The sequence below is a fragment of the Aptenodytes patagonicus genome, chromosome 17, assembly GCF_965638725.1.
Source record: "Aptenodytes patagonicus chromosome 17, bAptPat1.pri.cur, whole genome shotgun sequence".
Classification (NCBI taxonomy): domain Eukaryota; kingdom Metazoa; phylum Chordata; class Aves; order Sphenisciformes; family Spheniscidae; genus Aptenodytes; species Aptenodytes patagonicus.
The window spans coordinates 9,882,322-9,898,409 of NC_134965.1; the positions used below are offsets into that span (position 1 = coordinate 9,882,322).

At 44.4% G+C, this 16,088-nt stretch overlaps 1 protein-coding gene across 2 annotated transcripts in view; it reads left to right on the forward strand.

Annotated features, from left to right (window-relative positions):
• Window positions 1-282: 282 nt before the first annotated feature.
• Window positions 283-16,088, forward strand: part of CLTC (clathrin heavy chain) — a 35,212-nt gene continuing 19,406 nt past the window's right edge. For both annotated transcript variants that reach the window (XM_076354341.1, XM_076354342.1), the window contains exons 1-8: window positions 283-543; window positions 9,430-9,637; window positions 11,772-12,040; window positions 12,385-12,546; window positions 13,336-13,449; window positions 13,855-14,028; window positions 14,904-15,101; window positions 15,778-15,978. In XM_076354341.1, the coding sequence (XP_076210456.1) occupies window positions 502-543; window positions 9,430-9,637; window positions 11,772-12,040; window positions 12,385-12,546; window positions 13,336-13,449; window positions 13,855-14,028; window positions 14,904-15,101; window positions 15,778-15,978 (1,368 nt within the window). In that variant the 5' untranslated portion in view covers window positions 283-501. The remainder of the gene's footprint in view (window positions 544-9,429; window positions 9,638-11,771; window positions 12,041-12,384; window positions 12,547-13,335; window positions 13,450-13,854; window positions 14,029-14,903; window positions 15,102-15,777; window positions 15,979-16,088) is intronic.

The following is a 16,088-nucleotide window of genomic DNA, read 5'->3' on the forward strand; positions in this document are numbered from 1 at the left end:
CGGTCTCCACGGCAACCGCCCCCCCCCCCCCCCCCCCCCCCGCAGCCCCGGGCGAGTCACCTTGCCCGGCCGCTCTGCCCCCCGCACGTGACCCACCGGGGCGACGAGCGCGGAACGGAAGTGACGCAGCCGCACCTCGGTCGCATGATGTGGCAAAAAAAAAGGCCGGGGAGGGAGGAGTGATGAGGCTCGAAATAGTCCCTTCCGGTGGCGGATCCCTCCGCCGCTCTCATTGGTTCCGCGGCCCGTGAGTCACGCCGCTCGCCGCGATCCTTCCGCCCGGCCGGCGCAGTTAAGGCCGGTCCCGGCAGGTGAGGCCAGGCCTCTTCCTTCCGCGGCGGTATCCTTCCGCCGGCGGGGGCAGCTTCCGGATCGCCGCGGCTCTCCCCGCTCGCTGGCCCGTTCCGCCATTGCGGTCCCGCTTCCCCGCGCCGCCCGGACCCCGCTGAGGTGTGACTCCGGTCCGGCCTCGGACTGGAGCCCCAGCCCGCTGCCGCCGCCATGGCCCAGATCCTGCCGATTCGCTTCCAGGAGCACCTCCAGGTGGGCGCGGAGGGGCCGCGGGAGCGGGGGCCGGGGCGGGCGGGCCGCTCCCTCAGGCGGAGGAGCCGCTGGGGGACGGTGCCTGGGCGGGAGGCCCCGGGCCCGTCCGCGGGCCCTGCCTGAGGGCCGCGGGGCGGCCCGGGCCCCTCCGGCGGCGGGGTGGCCGCCGTCCCGCAGGCCTTGCCGGCGTCTAGCTCGGGCAGCGCCTTCCCGCCGCGGGCTGCCCGCTGCGCCGTCCCGAAGGGCACCTTCCAGCGCGCCCGCCGCTGCTTCCGTGCGGGCCCGGACGCGAGGGGAAGGCCTGGGGCGCCGCGGGGCTCCTCCGTGTCCTGGGGAGGCGGCGAGGTGCGGGCCCCGGCGCCGGGCATCCAGCCCCTGCCCGGTCCCCGCCTTTGCCTTCCCCGCGCTGGGCGGTGGAGTGTGTTTCGTCCCGGTGGTGTAGGCGAGGCTGGCGCCGTGCCCACGCGAGCACCTGCCCGGCGGTGGGAGGGGAGAGCGCGGGTGGTTCCTCTCTGCTTCCCGGGAGAGAGTCCGTCTCCCGCAGGGCAGCGCGAGTGGGAAATCCCGCTTCAGCGCGGGATCCGCAGGGGAGGGGGCGAGGGGGGTAAATTAATGAGGTGGCCGAGCTGTCTCCGTGTGTTGCTTAATTATTTATTTTTTTTTTTAATGAGGCTAAGACGTCTTATAACCGTAAGGACGTATTAAATCATTTTATTGATGTTCTGACTTGTAACGTCATCTTCTGTGAAGAAAACCCACATATTGCAGTGAAACGTGAAAGCTACTGCGGGCTTCCCTGCAGCACAGCTGTGGCAGTGCGGGCACAGGAGTGCCAGGTCTACGCTTTCTGTCTGCTGGCCTCTAACAAATCCTAGGGCTGGGTGTCATTAAACCATAACCACATGCTAAGAGACTATTTCCAAGTGATGGCCTTCAGTTTCTTTAACGTGGCCTTCTAAAGGCACCAGTAACAAATTCTAAAATCGCTCCACTGCAGGAATGCGAGGTTGCCTTCTCAAATAAGCAGCCACCTTTAATGCCACCTTTAATGCCTCTCCGTGAAGCTGGAGTACAGGGAGGGGTCTGGAAGCGGTGATACAGTTGTGCAATGTGTACTTCCTATCTGACAAGTCTGTAGGGCGAAGTACTACGAGCCACGCTTCTCATCCTGAGTTGCTGTAGCTGTGATGGTATTAAACTTGGCTTCACTCCTGAAAAGTATTTTTTTGAGGAGAACTTGTATAATAAAAGTTGCATCGACATACCTAGGCGGGGTCTTCTGGCTTCAAGCAACCCGTCTGTAGCCCTGCTTCCCTCCGGTGTCAACGTCTGTGTGTGGTTTGTGCTTAGCTAACTGGGACTGTGGTGGGCACTAACATCGTGATGGATTTGCGTGATTTGTAGTGACTTTTTTCTAACCCAAATGGAAAGAATTTAATTTCTAGACACCTTGTTAAAAGAACAGTTGCAAAATACTTATTTTGCTGTGTGAATTACCACTGTCTGTAGCGTTATTTTTAGATTTAAAAAATGCTGCCATGGTTGGCTTTTGTCTAGCTAGTTAACTGTTGAGCATTGGATGATTTTACTTCAACATCAGTTTAAAACCAGGCCAGAATTCATAGCTTAGGTGTAGCCCTGGACTCTTCTTTAGCGAGCAGCACTGACAGGAGAATCTTTTCGGTTGACCAGAGCTTCAGCTCTGAGCAAGCGTTCTCGCCTGGTAGTGGCATGGCCTAGAACTGGGTATTGAGGATGTTCTGTTACTCAGGTGAAACTCGTCCCTCTGGGTAGCCCAGCTCTTAATAAAGTGTTGTGGAAATGCATCTATGATACATTATTTAAGATCCAAACCTTGCGTGTGACCCACTACCAGGTCTCTAATGACATGAGTACTGTTACGTAAAGACACTCATCTACTTCACTCCACAAGTGCTGATAGGTTTCAGGCCAGCACTGTTGCGGAACATGACTGTTCTGACTAAAGACTGATTTATCTGTTTACTTGTATTTTTTTTCCCCTGTTCCTATTTAACTTAGAGCACGGACTTACCCAGTATCTTTTACAACTGCATATGTGAGCTGGTCTTTTGTAAGGCTGGGTGTCCAGCCTTCTGAGCCTACGTGTGCGTGGCTCTTGCCCATAATGCTTCAGTTTGCCGTAACTACCGAACTTCCTCATTTTATTTCATTGAAAAAATTCTGAGGAACTTGAATTCTCAGAGGTACTGTTTTCATGCTGAAACTTCTGACTTGCTGTTGGAGTAAACTTTGAGAGCAGAAACACTGATACTGCTACATTTTTGCTGTCCGGAACTGCTTTAGCGTATTCCAGGCTGTTTGTAGGAGGTCCTCATGGACTCAATAATACAATTTCTTGAACTGTGCCTGACCTACATCATCTGGGAAACTTGTCATACAGGTGTTGCGCAACACTTGCAAGCTTGCAGGTGATGCTTCACGAAAGACAAGGTACCCAACTGGAGCCCTGTTCATAAAAAGGCAGGTGATGGATGTAAATGGGAAAGTTCTTGCGAGGCTATCGTTGGAGTTGCTTTAATTAATCTAAAAGACTGACAGTCAGCACCATGTGTAGTACAATACTCATTCTCCATGGATCCACTACTGCAGGTCAGAAAATGGTCAAGTAACTGTCTGTACAAAGCTTGTCCTGATCTTAAGCTTCAACCCAGTTGCACTCCATATTACACTACTCGAGGCATGCTGGCGTTATCTGTGGTTGTCAGCATCTTGGCTAGGCGATACGGGAATGAAGAGTTAAAGGCTCCAGAAGCCCTGCACTGTTGTGCTCCTGAATGTCTTGTCTCTTTGGTACGCAGTACGGCATGCTTTGTCCCCACAATTTGAGCTAGAGATCTAGTCTGAGCAAGTAAGATGTGGCAAGCAGTTAGCTTACTAGGGCTAAGTAAGCTTTCTGGATATTTACTAAGTGAAGTCTAAAAACAAAATGTGTAGTCAGGCTTCAGGTCTTGTTTGTTTGAGTCCCGCGACATACCTCTGAAATCTCAGCAGTCGCAAATACGTAGGATGTTATCTCTGTATTGTCTATTGTAGATGCCTGCCTTGCCACAAAAGAACATCAACAACACGCTGTGGAGAAACTTTTTGCTTGGGAGTTTCCACGGAGAAACTTGATTCCTGTGCTATCAAAACTACTGGACTCGTGTTATAAAACTTTATAGTGCTACTTTTTTTTTTTTTAAGTAGCCATGAGGAAACAGTCTAATGGGCGTGTAGTGGGAGATCAGAGTTCAGTATGTCGAATGATTGCAAATCTGGCTGCTCGTATCCAGGTTTTAGGGATTCCGTAAGTTGGTGCCTCTGTGTACTTGAGGGTGAAAGCACAACACAACTGCTTACGGTGGTGGGTGCACAGACCTTTTCTAAGATTACTCATTCCTGATGAATGAGAAGGAACCAGACAAGTTAGCAGGTGATGAACTGTGATTGCCATTTGATTTAGTAGTACTACCCTGAAATACCTAAAAATTGAACTTGGACCAGGCACACCGCTGTGTGTAAGTCAGTCACTGGTGTGACTTAAGGCATTAAGGCATTCTGAACCTAAATATATTAAAAAAACCCCTTAAATTATTCTGTAGACTTGTCTAGACAGTACAGAAAACTGTCAGCTCATGCTGTGCGCTTGATGCTGAGACAGAACTACTCCTTTAAACTAGGAAAAGGGTTCTTGTATCTATTGGCCATTGATGGAGCAAACCTGAATGGTGGCTATGCTGTTCTAGCGTGGTGGTACTTGGGTGGCTCTCAGAATCATAGCTAGCTATGCCAAAGAGCTAATAAAACTGGACAGCCGAGGCATCATAATAAAACTTACACATTGACTACTTCATTCTAACAATGACGAACAACAAAATGCTTCCATGTATTGTGCTGGCAGTGAGACAGTTTAATACATCCTAAAACACTAAATCTCTGCTACAACAGCATTAATTTGAAGCAGCTAAGTCTTTTCTTGATATTTTAAGTCGGGAATTAAAGACAGGACTGCTGTGCCTAGCGCTGTTTTGGTGGGGGTCTTGCCCTCTGCTTCTTAGTGGGTCTGAATTCCTAAAACCAATGAGTTTGGAGTATTCTTGCAGAGGGAAAATCTGTAACAAAGAATGCTGTGAAGAACTGAAGTGTCTTGAGGAGTGTGTGTGTGTCAACTAATTGGATAGGAACAATTAGTTAAGCAGTTTATAAGCTATTCCTCTTGGCATGTCCATCGTGGCAGGTACTGAAGTCAACAGGCCTGCTTGTCTTGGTGGCAGTACTCACTAGCACTTTGTGCTGGGACTGTGGTGGCTTAACCAAAGATAAGTAATGGCAGCCAGTGGTTCTCAGCTGTGGCTTGCAACTGAAATAGTCACACAGCATGCCTGTGGCTGCTGAGACCGGGTGGCTACCTCAGCCTATTGAGGGTGAGGCAGAAAATAGGAAGGATATAGAAAAGCTCTTGAATATTATAGAGGTCTTTTATCTGTTGAAAACATAACTTCCTAGCCTGTCACAGACTGTAACTCTTACCTTGCGCTGGTAAACATGAAGTACTTTGGAGCCATTGACTGGCTGTGGGACTCCTGTGTTAACAGAACTGCAGTCAGTAACTAACAGATCAGCACGGATATAAATCTTTTGTGCGACTTAAGTTTGCTTTGCTAATTTTCATGTATGGAACTAAATGGGTGGCTGAAATGTAGCCTGGTGTCTACCTTGTTCAATCAAAGCCTAGTAAAGCACAGCCTTGCAATAGAGCTAAGGTGACTCACCACGCATCAAGGAGCTCCATGCTTCTCAAAAGACTGGGAATATTTCTGTTAACCGGCATTTCCCAGCTACGTGATTTCTAGCTGCATGTAGATAAGGAGTCTGGGCACAGGCTAAGCAGCTGCTTGTGGCTACAAGAACAGTGGTTATATCCTGTTGAGTGAGAGAGTTGAGGTGAAATGCGTACTCAGCAGTTCCGTGCCCTTCCTGGTAGGCAAAGAGAAATTATTTGACAGCTAAGCAAACTGTCATAAGAAAGCAAATGTTCCAGGAAGGGGTCAACAAAGAGACTCTTGTCAGCAGTTTTACCACTCAGTTTGATGTCAAACATGCATGTAGTATGACAACTTCTCTGGGTAAGTTACCAAGAATGTACTTGAAATTATCTTCCAGTGAAAAAAATAATTTTACTAATGAGACTTTCACTTACCATGTTATAATGATTCACCTCTCAACGCTGTTCAGATAAATGTTGTCATAGAATTTGATGGTTCAGTACAGCCTGCAATTGACTGAAGTATCCAACCTTGAGTTAGAGGAGTCCTTCAAGGCAACGTCTCTGCTGAACAGAAGAGTTGCTGCTGTCTCTGGCAACCTGTTTCATGGTTCCACTCTAATGGACCAGCTACTTCACAGAACACTTTCTTCTCAACATGCTTTCAGGAGACTGGTATAACTGAACTTTCCAACAAATGTTGGTGTAAAATAACTTGAGCTGTAAATTGGTTGCCCAAGCACAGCTAGCAAGTTCTGCTTTCATATCTGCTTGAAAGCCAAGGAAGTGGTTTTTGTAGTATAATGTAGGAGTATCTTATGATTCCTTCTTTTTTTCACAATCTTTTAAACTTGTTTGTGAATTGGTGAAAGGTAGTGGACCTAGATGAGTGCAATACTAAACGTTTGTGTGTGTGGTTCTCTTTTCTCTGTGGTAAGAGGAGAAGGGGTAGAAAATCTGCCATAAACCCCTGTACTCTTAGTTGTAGTGCAAACTCAGGAGTTTGTACATGGCATAGTATTGAAATTTTCATAATAAAAGCCTCCAAAGAAATACCTCCTGTCGTGTTTCCTAATAGTAATCTCAGTCTCTGTTTACTTTGCTTAGCTTTATAAACACTCCTGCCTCACTCACCTGAACTTTAGCCTGTTTGGGCAAGGAAATAGCCTGCAGTACAGCGAATGATCTATACTCTCAAAAGGTCTGTGCATCAGGTCTGAGTGCAGCCAAGAAAAGTTACCATTAACCTTACCAGCTGAGTAGAGCAAGTGCCACCCTTGGCTGGTGACACTCTTGTGTAATCAAGCGCAGAGATTGTCACCGTTAGAGTCAACTTCCTGTCTCGGTGCTTGAAGCAGACTTGGTTCGTGCACTTGGATCTGTTGAGATTAAAAGATGAAATGTTAGCAGAAAGAGCTTGTGTACTTAATGGTCGTGCCTCCATCAGAAAGCTTCTCCAAGCTTTCTTCAGAGCTCCAGTGCCAGTCTAAATCTTTTCAAAGAAATACCTAGACTTTGGAAATGGTCTTAAGTTTAAAAAGGGCCACATCTTCCAATACTACTAGGGTTGGATGCCTCAGACATGACACCTAGCAGATGGCAGTTTGATCATGATTAAGATAAACCCGTCTTGCAATATCTTCGCAATTTTAATTGAGTGGTTAAGTCTAGACCTCCCTAAGAGGTCTGCCATCTGCTGGGACTTGCTTCTTCGATTTGTTCTGTCAACAGTGTTGGTTTGAGTATAGTGCTGTGAGTGATGCCAGGCAGAGTACTTGGCACTCTGAAGCTACCCTCCTCTACCAAATAAACAAGGAAATGGAGTGCTTGATAAATGATTTTGCACCTGTTAAGCTTGCAGCCCTAGCAAAAGGAAAAGCCACATCCTAGTAAGTCTCTCCAGCTCTACCAGGTGCAACTCTTGCATCTTCAAACCTTCTCTGCCTGCAGGGGTGTGACCAGGTTCCATACAGCCCTGCCTAGCTGATGTACAAATATCAGAGTCTCAGGCCTAGGGAACACTACCCAAATAAAGGTGTGAAAGGGAGATGTGAACTTAAATCTGAAATCTTCTAAGTGAGTCCATGTTGCTGAAGAACGTGTGGTCAGGTTCTGTGATGCTGGACCTCAAACACTGACTTAAATCTGAGTAACAGAGTTCTGACCTGTCAAGGAGGTAGGGTTTGGTTATTTTTTTAATTGATTTTTTTATAGCTGTAGCATTAAGACTAAACCTTGGGAGAGCTGATAAAACACTTGCCTTTCACCAGAAAGTTTCCTGGCCTTATTACCAGGTGGATGGATGTAAAGGGAGCTGTCTTTGAATGAAACTGTTCACTGTGTTAAGTTACAGGAAGCGTAGGTATTCTGCCTTGGAAGAATGGCTTCAGCTAGTCAGTCATGGTAACTATCTTGGTGCCTAGCTTCAGGAGTTGCATTTAAATCTGTTCTGCTTCTAGTCTTATCTCTCGTAAAATCTTTTGAAGAAGAAAAGCTGGGTAGACCTAAATTTACTAAAAGATCAGTGTTATCTCTCTGTAAACTAGTTGTGAAATGAGCCCTTAAACATTAAAGAGCCTGAACATGTTTTTGGTATTGTGAGGAGCTTCAAATGGTGAAGTCCTCTCTTGAAAGAGCAAGGTAACTTCAATGAAATAGTGTCCTTTAGGACAAAGGACTTAAATGCAGAGTGACCGGAGAACCATACACAAAGGCCGAATCATCTAGAAATTCCCTCCTTCAGCAGACCCAAGGAGCTAAAACTGACTTCTTTTGAGTCTCAACCTTAAACTGTACCCAGATCTGTCTGTCTTGATTCACTGGGTGATGTAGATGATCCACTGAAGTGCCTTTTATGAAGCTTGTTCTGTTAACTTGGTGTGCTGTTAACTTAGAAGTTACTTGTTCCTCGCATGTGCTGTCTGAAAGCCGGGGCAAAGGGGGTAGTATAGTAAAGCACCCTCTTTATCAGAAGCTGCGAGTAGGCAGGAACAGAGCGGCTGAGGCGTGGTCATCTCGGAGCTCGTACAGAGCACGGCTGATAAGAGCTTAGTGTTTTGCTTCAAACTAGTACAATAGTACTAAAATGGCTTTGAAGGTCGAGCCCTTCTTGGGAGACCTTGGGCTTGAAATTCAGTTTCCCAGAAAGAAAAATATCTGAAGTATTAGAAGTGATAATTCCCCTAAGGGTAGAAAACTGATCTTGAGTTTTTAAGGTATATCCACCCACAAGCCGGGTATCTGTATGTGAGGTGAACTAACCATTCTGCATTTCTACTGTTAAAAATGGAATAAACTTTGTTTCACTACTGACTATGTTTCTACTAACACTACTGTGTTTCCTAATATACTAGCCTGTTGCAAACACAATGAAGTGGTATTAACTAAACTGTGTTTTGTTGCAAGCCATACCAGAAACATAATTTAAAGGTATGCATTTACAGGTTTACAGAAGCAGACTGCGGCTCAGCAGAAAAGGAGGTGGTTTATTGATATCTTCTGTGTTAAGTACGGCTGTGGATGAGCCATTTCTGATTTCAATAGTGTCCATCTCGTATGTGTTAGCTCTGCCTCCTGGGTGGTGTATAGCCTTGCTGCTAGACAGGACTAGGCTAATTGCTAGACAGGTAGCTTTTTTTAACTCTACAAGGATAAAGATAAAGCTCAGACGCCTCACATGTGATGTTAAGCTTTAAACAGTGATAGCTGCCAAGCTCAATGGAATAAGTTAGGGCTCTGGAAGCAAAGCTGGTGGGAGTGAGTGCTGAAGCTGCAACTCTGGCACAGCTGCCAGGAGCAGGCAAGTTCAATGTGCCTTAAACCATATGAGGGGTTCAAAAGTTGAGTTCTCAAAACAGTAAGTTGTAAATGGACCTTGAAGGCAAGGCACCAAGTGCTTGAACACTGCAGGGCTTCTTCAGGAAGCCTGCTGGGCTTAATTGAAGATGGGCAAGAATTTGTGTGCCGTGCCATTTTTGGGTAGCATGGTTGTATTGTCACAAAAAGATATGTGAAGCCTAGTATCTCTTGCGACTTTCAGAAAAGCTGTTCATGTCTATACCAAGGTAGTAACTTAATGCTAAACCTTTTTTCTTTTCCAGCTCCAAAATCTGGGCATCAACCCAGCAAACATTGGGTTCAGCACTCTGACAATGGAGTCTGACAAATTCATCTGCATAAGAGAGAAAGTAGGAGAACAGGCTCAAGTGGTGATCATTGACATGAATGACCCCAGCAACCCTATTCGAAGACCAATTTCAGCTGACAGTGCTATCATGAACCCTGCCAGTAAAGTCATTGCATTAAAAGGTATGGAAGTCCTGATAAATGTTCGAAGTGGATGGAGACCTTTCTGTAAGACTAGTTTATGACTGACTTAAGTCTCTTGGGCAATTTATTTGGGAGGATCCCTTACCAATTTTCCACAGCTTAATGGGAGCTTAAGTTTAATGCATTTTTCAGTTCTTCTGAAGGTAGCTGGGCAGTAAGTTCCAGTTAAGGCTTCCTGCTATTTGCCAATCATTAGGATGAGTTTTTGCTTCAGTCAGAAGAATGCTTACAGCTTCCGAACAGGGAGAGCTGGAAGGAAAGTTCAGGCTTTAACATACTTCTCTCAAGTCTGGAATCATGTTAGAGGGAAGTGAGACCTGATATCCTAAGCATATAAGGTCTATTAGCTAAGCCTCCCTTTACAGAGAGGAAAATTAAGACTTAGGGAGGGGGGGAAGTATTCCTGAAGGCCTTAGTCTGGCCTTGCTGGAAGAGGCCAGTGCGCCAATTTGTGCATATTTATTATATCAGTCAGCGATAAGAAGTAAAACTATGCAGGGAAGACTTGTGTAGCGCATAAAGCACAAGGTCAGCTAACTTGGTATCTCTGGTGATACAGAGAACAAGCATTCCTCTGGAGTCTCCAGAAATGTTGATCTCTTTCCCCAAGAGGCCCAAGAAGGTCAAATACTGTCACTCTAGAAATGCATATGTTGCTAATGGAAAGATTTATATGTATTCAATGTTAGTTAAGTTTGACTTTAATATTGTGCTGCTGTTTTGTCACAACTTCAATGCTTTCTTGTGTGTGCAGATGGTGAGTTATTTCAATTGACTGTACTAGTCCCTGTCCTGTCTTATGAAAAGAAAAAGCAGAATCAAATTGTTCAGATCTGTGGTGTTTAAGCAGCTGAAAGCCTAAAATTCAGAGGTTTTTCATGCCCTCTCGAAAAAGGGAACCTTAAGATTCAGCAAATTAATCCACTCAAGAACTCTGAAGTGTACTTAAACTATCATGATCTTGACTTTAAGCTTTTTATAAACAGGACTGACTCTTTTGACTTAGGTCTAGATTTTGCCTCTTGATATGCCTTGCATAGCATGTAGGATACATGTTACCTGAATGTCATCTCCCTTGACTCTAAAGCTCCAGCTGCACTAGATATGGAAATAAATTGCTAGTCTGTAGCCTGAGTGGCACTGTATTAGACAGTCTTCTCCAAACTCTGGAGAAACTCCTGACTCCGCATCTTATGTCAATAGCTGAACTACTGGTGGCTTCTAACTAAACTAATCCTTGGTGAGTGAAGGCACTCGCCCATATGGCGCTGTGACTTTAGCAAGCTGAGTTACAGTTAGTAACTGTAGCAGATACTCTGACCTGTACCTAGTTTTACATGATCTTTAATATTCCTCTTGGGCTACGCTAGCATGTACTTAAATAGATGTCTCCTAAAACTAGAAGTTGGTCAGAACCTTCCTTATCTTCTCAACAGGAAGAAATAATTTCTTATATGCCACTGCGTTGTATAAACTGGTAGAAATGACAGCAGGTGGCTGTTTAGGATGTATGTATGCAACATTCTGTGTAATTCGGAGAACTTTTCCTCTTACCTTATAGAGCTTGTGTTGGTCGCTAGATTCCTTTCCTTGCACAGTTTCTGTTAGTCTGGTTTGTAGCCAGTAGCTGTGTATCCCATTAGTGCAACCTAAGGGTTTTGGTTAATGAGTCTGAATTACAAAAGCCCTCTGCCAACTTGATTGTTCCATGTAGTGCTTTCTTTATTCTTGAAACAGATGTGGACATAGTTTTTAATGACACTGGCATAGCTCTCCTCACAACTTTCAAGAGACTCCGCATTATTGTAACCTAGTTTTGATGTACGTGAAGTATCATACAACTTGTTTGTGTAGCTGAAGCTCTTGTCTCCTACCCAGTTGTTTTCCACATATGTTTGGTTGCTTAGTAGTGGCAAACTGGTAAAATTAGTCCTAGGAGTGTGGTCTGGTTAAAAGTAATAGCTGGTTGCTGAAGATACTGCCAGTATATAACAGCATTTTCTTGAAGGAAGTTACGAGGGTTTAATATCATAGTGCAGCTCTTCTACTTTTAACCAGTGCTCGAAGTAACAAGTGGAAACTGCAACCTGGCTAACAATGTTGTTTTTTCTAGCTGGGAAAACGCTTCAAATATTTAACATTGAAATGAAGAGCAAAATGAAGGCTCATACAATGACAGATGATGTTACCTTCTGGAAGTGGATCTCTCTGAATACTGTTGCCCTTGTAACGGATAATGCAGTCTACCATTGGAGTATGGAAGGGGAGTCCCAGCCTGTGAAAATGTTCGATCGCCATTCTAGTCTTGCTGGCTGCCAGATCATCAACTACCGTACTGATGCTAAGCAGAAGTGGCTACTGCTAACTGGCATATCTGCGCAGGTACTTTACCACTGGGGAGGCCTGCCAGTGGAAGGCCCAGAGCTTGTCTCATTTCCTTCTTCTATAGGAGCAGGACTGATAGGTTTTTGTTTCCTTTCCTAAAACATTGTTGGGAATGTAAATGCTTGTCTTGATCTTCAAATAACAAACTTTTACTGTAAGATTTTCAGTTACACTTACGGTATAAACACTAGTACAAGGTTAAGAGTTTTAAGTTATACCTCTGTAAGAGAAAGCATGGCATGGTACTTCAGCTTGATATGACAAGTTTTTACCAACACTAACTTAAATGAAATTACTGGCCAAGTGCCTGTTATTCCTGACTCTTGTTCTGTCTTGTCTAGCAAAATCGTGTTGTGGGAGCAATGCAGCTATATTCTGTAGATAGAAAAGTGTCGCAACCAATTGAGGGACATGCAGCTAGCTTTGCGCAGTTCAAGATGGAAGGAAATGCTGAAGAATCCACTCTCTTTTGTTTTGCAGTAAGAGGGCAAGCTGGGGGCAAGGTAAGACTTGGTTTGAAATATGCTGTAATCTTTAATGACTTACTCTGGTTATCTGCTTCCAGGAAAACAAGTGGTTTAATGCACAAAGTTGCCTTTAGGAAAAAAGTGAAGGATGCTATATATCTAATGTATATGAAAACTGGTGCATACAGAGCTTCACAGCAGGGACTACCTGATGTAGCAGGAGTCTGTTTCGAGTCATGAAGTGAGGTGTCATGTGATGACCAGCCTAATTAGCTGCTTGAAACACGTGACTCTCGGCTTCACAGGCTAAGCTTAGGGAAGCTGGTGTAATCTTTCTTTGATGCTGATCCCCAGTATCAGGCTTAACTTATTTCCAAATTATTGGATGAAAAAAAAATTAAACATTAGTGTTACAAGGCTAACTAGTGGTCTCATACTAACACTGGAATTACGTGAGCTACTTTGTGACAGCTGAAGCAAGGTAAAACCAAAGCTAGATTCAGAGAAACATCTTCAGACCTGTCTGTAGAATGTTAGCCAAGTTGAAAGAGTGCATGTAAAGTGACCTAACTGAATCCTTAAACTTCTAAGTAGCTAGGGGTAAGTAAAGATCATGGTTAACTGTTTCCCTTATTTGTGGTACATGAATACAATATGCCACACCTTTAGCCAGTGAAAATATGTAGGAAGACTGACTTAGTTTATCTTTGCACAAGCTTGGGATTAAGGCTCAGCAGCAAAAGAATTGCTGTATCTTCATTGCTGAATTTATTGTTACATAAATTAAATACAAGAACTAACAGACTAATCTTATCTATTGCACAGTTGCATATCATTGAAGTTGGCACACCACCTACTGGGAATCAGCCATTTCCAAAGAAAGCAGTGGATGTCTTCTTTCCTCCTGAAGCACAAAATGACTTTCCTGTTGCCATGCAGGTATGACAGCTGCAAACAAGAGCACAAGAACAAGCCTGTAGTTTCTCTTGGTGGATGTGACACTGTAACAGGGCACTGGAAGCCAGGTGGTCACTATATTGACCTGAGGCTTGGCACTAAACTGGTGTGATTTCTGCTCCTGCTTCAGTAGTATTAGAGTAAAGGTGGAGACTGAAGCAGCATTCAAAGGCAGCATGTTCTTATTTATGGAAGAAATATCCATGTGTATTTAACTGTCTTTCAAGCTCTTAAAACATCATTCTACTGTGATAGTACTCAAGTATTAAGTAAAAATATAACAGCACTTCTAGTTGTCCTGAAATGGCACAGCTATCTGCTGCTTCTTAGAAGCACTTACTCGTTTTATCTAACACCAAATTTGATTAATCTGTTCCTGTTTTGCAGATCAGTGACAAGCACGATGTGGTGTTTCTCATAACAAAATATGGCTATATCCACTTGTATGACCTGGAAACTGGCACCTGTATCTACATGAACAGAATCAGTGGAGAGACCATATTTGTTACTGCACAGCATGAAGCAACAGCTGGAATTATTGGAGTAAACAGAAAGGGACAAGTAAGGAAGCTTGGCCTGGAAACCACTTGTTCAGCTAATCGCACTGGCCCTTAATGATACACGCTGTAGTGTACATATCAATGTCTAAAAGTTTCCAGAAATTAACAAGACAGAATAATAGAATGAGGAATATGGTAGTATTGGATAGCTGAACAGGAGTGCAGCTTGTCTGACTTCTAGTTTCTTCTACAACTTAGGTTCTGGTTGCATAATTTTGGGGGTTTTGTAATGGCAGTCAGTGGATCTAAACACTGTGCTACTGTTGAGGATAGAACTAGAATATACGTCTCTTTTTGGGGCAGATTGTATCCTCTTGCAGAGCACGTGCTAATGGGAGTCTCAAATACGTTAACTTTGAACTCTGTTCAGAACATCTGATGCCTGACAGTGTTCTGAGCCCTAAAGAAAACTTGCTGCTGTGTCTCCATACACATCTAACTTAACTAGTTTAAACCAGTCTACTAACATTGTACAGCTATGCCTTTAGACTGAATTGGTTTCAAATGTCGTTGCTTGTTGAGCATGGGTAATACAAAGCAGAAGACTTGTTCCTAGTTTATCCTCTAGGATTGGTTACTTAAGACACTAAGTACAGGTTATAGAAAGATAGTGCTTATATCCCTGTATTTCTGACCTCTGTAAATACCTCAGTTTAAACTGACTGTTAATCATCTGCCTTGACGCAGTAATTGGATGGTAGAGGCTCTTTCTAACCAGAGGTCTGTTTCTTAAATAAAACGGCAAGACTCTGCGGTTATCAAGGGATGAAAAAACTTCCCATGTATGCCATAGCTTTCCTTTTAGAAGTTAGCTTAGCCCTTAGCTTGCTTCTTATATTTGGACTAACTGGAAGTTTTCCTTGGTGATTTACTCAGGTGCTCTCGGTGTGTGTGGAAGAAGAGAATATTATTCCTTATATCACAAACGTGCTGCAGAATCCTGACCTAGCTTTACGAATGGCTGTCCGCAACAACCTGGCAGGTGCTGAGGAACTCTTTGCCAGAAAATTCAATGCACTGTTTGCACAAGGGAACTATTCGGAGGCAGCAAAAGTGGCAGCTAACGCCCCAAAGGTAATAGACTGATATTCAGAACAGTACTGAACTCTACTGGCTTAAGCTGCTTGCTTCAGGAAAGCTCACTGAATTTCATGAGTGGCAAGACCAGAATCTTGTTACTGCTCCTGTCCTAACATAGTACTTAACATACCTGTGAAGAACCTGTACGCAGTGTGCTAGTATTGATTGTATGCTGGAAGATCTTAAAGCTTGTATGAAGCCCACAGAGTGGGAGAGGAATAAATGAAGTAGTAATGGCTATGAGGCTTAATGTTTCTGGTACTTATCTTTACTTCTCCAATGATTAAAAAAGTCTCTGTGAAAAGACAGCCTCTAGCTGAGGCTGCACCTGGAAACAGGATAAAAAGGACAGACTAAGAGACTAAATTCAGGTGAGAGGAACTTTCTTGCAAGAACAAGGGTGTCTTAATTCTGTAGGACAGTCTTCGGAACTTAAATCTGCGTTGCTACTAAAACAAGTCTAACAGGCTACTATTGCACATCTTCTGTCAAAACATCAAAAAAAGGCAATGTCTGAGCTGATGTTCAGCTATACTGCTTCTGACTTATTCCGGGCTGGCAAAACATAATGTTGCTGTAGCAAGCATTTCTAACTTCAGCTTTCTGGAGAAACTCTTGTCAAGCCACAATAGCAGAAGAGAAAACTAAAGTGCATCTCTATTTCTGGCAGGGAATCCTGCGTACTCCAGACACCATACGCCGGTTCCAGAGCGTTCCAGCTCAGCCGGGACAGACTTCACCTTTACTCCAGTACTTCGGCATTCTGCTTGACCAAGGGCAGCTGAATAAGTACGAGTCACTGGAACTCTGCAGACCAGTGCTTCAGCAGGGACGCAAACAGCTCTTGGAAAAATGGTTAAAAGAAGATAAGGTAAACGTGGGGTAGATACCTTTAGAGCCCTGGACAGGGAGGGACGTAACTGTTTGACAGCCTCCCCTGCCTGGAAAACACAACTGGGCAACTCATCAATGCGCTAGTGT